This window comes from Dipteris shenzhenensis, chromosome 31 (assembly GCF_047967505.1).
Source record: "Dipteris shenzhenensis isolate YYH24624 ecotype China chromosome 31, Dip_SZ_1.0, whole genome shotgun sequence".
Classification (NCBI taxonomy): domain Eukaryota; kingdom Viridiplantae; phylum Streptophyta; class Polypodiopsida; order Gleicheniales; family Dipteridaceae; genus Dipteris; species Dipteris shenzhenensis.
Genome location: NC_141626.1, coordinates 33,993,804 through 34,000,412, shown reverse-complemented (window position 1 = coordinate 34,000,412; position 6,609 = coordinate 33,993,804). Strand labels below are relative to the sequence as shown.

Genomic DNA, 6,609 nt, shown 5'->3' with positions numbered 1-6,609 from the left:
GACAAGCAGACAACTCGGCATATTTCTTTCCTTTCCTTCCCTGACTTGATATTAAGTAATAATTCGAGAGTTGAAATACAAGGAGTGTCTTCGAACTTGAGAAACGCGTCATGAGACCGGCCATCGAACCATTAACAGGTGTGTCCGTGCAATATGGGTTGAGCTCCTGATAATTCGCCCTGTAACTATATTTATTAAGAGACAGGCAAAACAGATCCACATATTTTTGCTCATTAGCCATAAAAGGAATCATAGTCAACTCGATCGAATAAATCCAACACTACCCTTACAGACAAATTGTATTGACTTGCATTATAAGATTCGATTGACTTGCATTATAAGATTATCTCCTCTTTACAAGAACCATAAACAAAATCGTAGTGAACTCGATCGTATAAAGCCCAACACTACAACTTGCGCACAAATTGGAAATCGATCGTATGAATCCAACACTACACTTAAGCACAAACTGAATTATGTATCTAACAATTAACAGGTGTGTCCGTGCAAAATGGGTTAAGATCCTGGTAATTCTCTCTTTAACTATATTGATTTATTATTCAAGATCAACATCCCTTCCCCGGAACGAAGACAAACAGAAAGACAGTGCACTGCAATGCTCTTGTCCTCCTATTGCAAAAAGAGACAGGCAAAACTGATCCACATATTTTTGCTCATTAGCCATAAAAGGAATCATAGTCAACTCGATCGAATAAATCCAACACTACCCTTACAGACAAATTGTATTGACTCGCATTATAAGATTATCTCCTCTTTACAAGAGCCATGAACAAAATCGTAGTGAACTCGATCGTATAAATCCCAACACTACAACTTGCGCACAAATTGGAACTCGATCGTATGAATCCAACACTACACTTAAGCACAAACTGAATTATGTATCGAACAATTAACAGGTGTGTCCGTGCAAAATGGGTTAAGATCCTGGTAATTCGCTCTTTAACTATATTGATTTATTATTCAAGATCAACATCCCTTCCCCGGAACGAAAACAAACAGAGAGACATTCAGGGTCGGCAACGTGCACGTTGTAAAAAGAGTAACTGCACAGACAGGCTAAACAGCTCTACGTATTTGGACTCATAGTCTACTGACTCCAATCGATCGAATAAATCCAACACGACCCTTACAGACAAATTGGATTGACTTGCAATATAAGATTATCTCCTCTTTACACGAGCCATACACGCAATTGTAGTGAACTCGATCGTATAAATCCAACACTACAAGTTGCGCACAAATTGGAAATCGATCGTATGAATCCAACACTACACTTAAGCACTAATTGCAGCTATCTTGCTTAGCAAATTTATCTCCTATTTACAAGTTCCGATCGTACGAATCCAACACTCTTAGGCACAAATTGGAAATAGCTTACATTGCAAAATTATATCCTCTTTACAATCTGGTACACCTTTATTTACTTATCTGAAGCCTCATATTACAGACTCAAATGCCAACGTGGTGGCGGGATAAGGAATTTTTACAACGCATGCAAGCTAATTGACTGTGAAGAATCCTCGTACCAACACGCTCTTTCCTGACTCTCCAGGCAGCAATCAAGCTGCGCGTTCAGGAGCCTTTGGAGCATCACGCAAAATGCCCTTCCTGTGTCATGACAAGATTATGCCCTCGTAAACGGGCACAACATGAGAAGCCCTCGTATGTTGCCACAGGCGACGATGAAACCGTTCATTGCACCATTGCTCAAACAGAACCGTAGCATCCAAGCAAATGATCCTCGTCGCAGAGGGGCATGCCGACAAAATCCTGGGTTATCCAAAAGGCAGAGGCGCTCTTCACACACGGCTGTAGATGTCAAGCAAAGCCATTCTGCTGGCGATGAGGATCTTGTAGACCTCCCCAACATGGAGCTCCAGAGGGGCTAGACTGTGGCTGAGGTCCACGGAGCAATCTCGTAACGACCCAAGAAGTTGCCTCAACTCTCCAGCCTGGTCCGCACGTAGAGGAAAAGCCTTGGCATTCAACATCTTGTCCACTCGCTCAAGGAGACATCGCACAGCAATGTCCGCCCTGTCAAGTTCTTCCAACAGAGCAGAAGCTCCCTTCTGCTTCTTTCTCTCCACCTGCTCCTTGAGTCTCTGCTGCAAACTGCTGAGCGAGAAGGACCATGCCGAATGTCCGGCAACCGAAATTGTGGAAAGAGGACGCCTTGGTTTGAATGAGAGGGCTGATGTTAATACCCCGCAGATGAAAATGGTCGTGAGCTGAGCGGCATAGATCGCAGTGAAGAAATTGCCTTTCGATGCGTCCTCCAGATTCAGCTTCTCCCCCATGCGTCTTAGCATAGAGCTACAGTTTTCTAGCTTTGATCGGCGCTGGCCTAGATGGTTAACATTGTCATCCTTCCTCTTGAGGGCCTCTGTGCATTTTGTGAGCGCATTCTTGGCGCGCCTAAGTTGCGCCTCTCCCATGTTGCCCTTCTCCAAGGTATGCATAGCCACCTCAACAAGGACATGATAGTTCCTCATATCGGTGATGGCATCCCTCAATGCATTGCAGATGTCCAGAAGCTTGACACTGTCATCCAAATACTCATCCAGCCACTTGGTCTGTCCATCGGCGAGAGCCTGTTGAAGATCTGGAACGAAAGCCTCGACGGAGGCGTGTGTGCCCAGAACAACTGCCATCGCTCGGGAGAGCCAAGAGACACCGAGGTATCCAGTTTCATCGGTGGGTTTCAATCCCTCGAGCTGGGCAGCCAAGTCAGTCTCGAAGGCATTGAGGCCAGGGTTGGGTTTGGCAGTGGGGCTACAGGAACGGAAGGAGAAACGGGGGGAAGATATGTTCTGGAGGGCGGCACCGAGGGAAGCAAAGAGGGAAGAGCTACTCATGGTGAGAGAGGGCGTGAGGAAGGAGAGGAGGTATGGGCTGCAGAGCAAGCTAAGACTTCAAAAAACAGAGGAAAAGAGGTGCCACATGCACTCTCTATTGCAAGATGTGGGCTTTGTTCTTGAGCTCAGGAAGGTGGGAGGAAGGAGTGGGTATGTCCTATGAGGCTCTGAGCAGCCCACATATAAGAGAAGCTTGAGAATGGGCAGAGAGACAAAGAGAGAAGGCTTGTAGAAGAAAGAGTTAGAGGGATGGAGTATAAAAGAACTGGGAATTAGACACATGGGCAATGGGGAAGAAGGGATCTGTGGAAAAGGAGGGGCTATGATTGTATTGGACAAAGACAGTGGGGCTGGAAAGAGAGAGAAGAACGCAGTGGGAATTGCGTCAGCCATGAGGGAAGCAGAGCAGAGGCGAGATTTTGAGAGATGGGCACTTTGTGAAAAGACATAGTAGTGAGTGTGTGTGCTGGTACTAAGGTAATGTAAATATATATGTAAGAGGGTTGTGTGTGTGCTGGTTAGTAATACCCAAAAAACAAAATGTGTGTGCTGGTAATAAGGTAATGTAAGGATATGCAAGAGGGTTTTGGGTTTGGCGGATTGAAAGCTCAGCAGGCCGCCACCCAAACTAATCTGCCCCAGGGACCCCCCCCCCTTGCCCACCCCTTGGCAACTGATGATGGAGATGATGAGAGAGAGCTGCCGCCAGATTCTTGGAGAAGACGGTTGCTATTTGTTTATTCCCCAGAGACAACTCTATAGTGGATTCTCCTTCTGAATTCTTGGAAATGCTCCCATAAACATTTTTTTAAGCCCTCCCTATTTGGCTTCCCTTGACTTGTATCCTGACCTATCCAGGGCAATCTTAAAAGCTTAACCAGATTGATCTTAACATGCCTCACAAATCATATGAGATAAGCGCAATCTTAAAAGCTTAACCATCAACTCCTCAAAAATCATACGATTTTCAAATAAAGCATGTATCTTATGCGTGTTTAAATTAAAGGTGAATTTGTCAATTTCAACCCACACATTACAAAGTACATCCAAACTCCCTTTCATAGAGATCACCCAACTTACTAAAAAATTCGTCTCCTTTCTCCAAAAGCACTCTCCGTACTAGGAGGAAATGCCCATGTGCACTCTTGTTCACTTATAAAATCATCAATTTGATTCACATCCCTTCTAGGATCTTTGCCAAATTACTTCTTGTTTAAAAAACACCCTTTTCTGTATTTTCCACTAGCCTAAATTGTGGGACGATTCCATCCCATCTTTAAAATACTTGCTAAGATTTGGGGTAATAAAGTATAAAGGAAGCAAACTTGTAAGTTTTTGGGATGCAAATAGCCTTTATTTTGATTAACTCGTAAAAGAGATTTACGCCAGCTCTAGATTATGATCTTCTCCTCATTCACTCACTTCCTTTATTCACAACAAATATTTGCTTCCTCACTCGTGCTCACAAAATCTTTTTTATGGGCTTCAATGAAGTGGGGAATAGTGGATATATGCATATAGCATAAGGGGTTGGAGGAGATAGCAAATTAAAGGCAAAATAATATCTTTAACCTATTAACCACGGACAAGAGAAAAAAGAATCGAGGACACTTGGCAGCTTGGAGGAAAAGAGCCTACCATGTGTCACAAAGAAGGAGCTCTTGGATGGAGGCTTGGAGAGGGGAGGACGTGGAAAGACAAGAGGCATTGAGAAAAGAGAAATGGATTGAATTTTAAAGGTAAAAATATATGGATGCCTAGTAATTTGACAAGATTGCAGCTAGGACAGTTTACAGCCAACTTGGATCACTTGGATTCATGCAATGGCTCTCGATTCGAGACAAGCTAGCCAAGCGTATGTGGGTATTCCCCTTGTGTCCCTTATACAAGTGTGCATTTGAGGCCCTCCCACATTTGAGGTTGCACTGCAATGTCTCCCCAACAGCATGGGCGTGGGTGGACAAAGCCATGAGGCTGTCGGGGTTAATGACTAAGCTCCACATAGGCTCGAGTTGTGGCGCTTGGATCTTACATGTGATGCCTCCTATTTTCCATCCATGCTGACAGCTGTCCAGCAATGCATTCGAGCCACTGTCATGCTTGCTATATCAAAATTTCATAACCACTCGACATTTCGGGCTCTTTTTGGAGGTGCCAGCAAAGAATCGTGGACCATTGCATTAATAAAAAATGGTTTAAGAGATCTGGGCTGGGTCTTGAGTAATTTGGATCCAGTTGTGTGTAGAACCTTGCTTGTCATCAGAAATGGAATGGATTTTCCCCTGTTGGCTACGGCGTTGTCTGAGGGTGGTTGGCCCATTTTGTTAGCCAACTTTTGTTTTTGGTTTCTTTTAGGGTCTGACCAAACGATATAATATAATCGGCATTTGACCCCCCCAAAAAAAGAGTTGACAAGGGCATTTGATGAAAAGAAGCTCAAACTTGAAGCGTTGTGTATGAATGATGAACTAGGTCCCTCTTATGGATGAATGTATTCCTTTGGTTCAACAAAATGGGAATCTAGAATAAATCACAATGAGATCCATCTAATATGGGTCAATAACTCTCTGTTAAGATAACATTTTTAATTTACTACATGGTGCAAGTTTTACGTGGAGGTATGTTAATGTTAAAATTACTAACAATATCAAAGCATACATGTCTCCATTTTTGGGAGAGTGGGTGGACAAAAAAATTCATATTGCAAAACTTTAGCGGAATGCAAAATACATTATTTTGGTGATTGGACAATACCTTCATCAATTCATCTCTAATTGCTCATAAAGTGCTTGTTTATTTTGAAAATGGTAGTTTATGCTAAAGCAACCCAAAAATATCACATCGTAGTGCCACATCATTAGATAATACACATATCCAGGCACATGCACAAAGACACATGTTGAGGTTCAATGGACTAGCGAAGACACCTGGATTTGAGACCACATCCATGATGGAAGGCTAAATTCATTTTTATTAGAAACATTTTGCATTGCTTTACACATGCGCAAATGCAAGGGTTCATGTGTAGTGCAATATCAAAGACACTTGGGATTGTGACAAGGGATGGTGCCCAAAAATGAAATCACCTTTTGAGAATTAAAAATCGTGAAGCTTAAGGTTGCATGCCATCCCATGCCCTCTACACGTGTGCATGCTCTCTCTCTCTCTCTCTCTCTCGTTCTCTTTGTGTGTGTGTGTGTGTGTGTGTGACACACACACACACACACACACAAAGATAGAGCATTTTAGTAGCAGTAAATTTGTCTTCGAGTGTGACATGATAAAACTCCCACATTGCTTCTTACATGTGTATCTAATGAACATGAAATTACATAATGTGTTAGGCTTCATCTTTACCTAAAGAACACATTCCATTTCTTGGACCCACTGCCTTGGTAATAGTTATTTACAATGTAGAAAGTTACCATTCAGACATATGAAACTTCAAAATCATTCATTCTTCAACCCATTCTTGGGATACTTCAAATCATGAGACTTCCTACTAGGTGCTAGTGCCCTAAATGGTTGGCAAGGTTTTTTTTGGGTTTTTAGAACCTTTCACACAAGTTGCAAGTGGTCTTCAATGCACGTGTTTGCATTATTATTCATACTTCTCCAAAAAGTGAATATTGTTTAGTTAAAATGATTAAAAAATATTATTTGTACTACCACCAAAAGGAATTGGATTTTATTACATTAAATTTAATGGCACTTTTCTTTGCACATTCAAAAT

General features: G+C 42.4%; 1 protein-coding gene across 1 annotated transcript; it reads right to left on the bottom strand.

Annotated features, from left to right (window-relative positions):
• Positions 1 to 1,392: 1,392 nt before the first annotated feature.
• LOC147881371 (protein BPS1, chloroplastic-like) lies at positions 1,393 to 3,138 on the bottom strand. Its single transcript, XM_087370289.1, has one exon. It carries the CDS (start codon positions 2,874 to 2,876, stop codon positions 1,821 to 1,823), a length of 1,056 nt encoding a protein of 351 aa, XP_087226415.1. The 5' UTR covers positions 2,877 to 3,138; the 3' UTR covers positions 1,393 to 1,820.
• Positions 3,139 to 6,609: the final 3,471 nt, after the last annotated feature.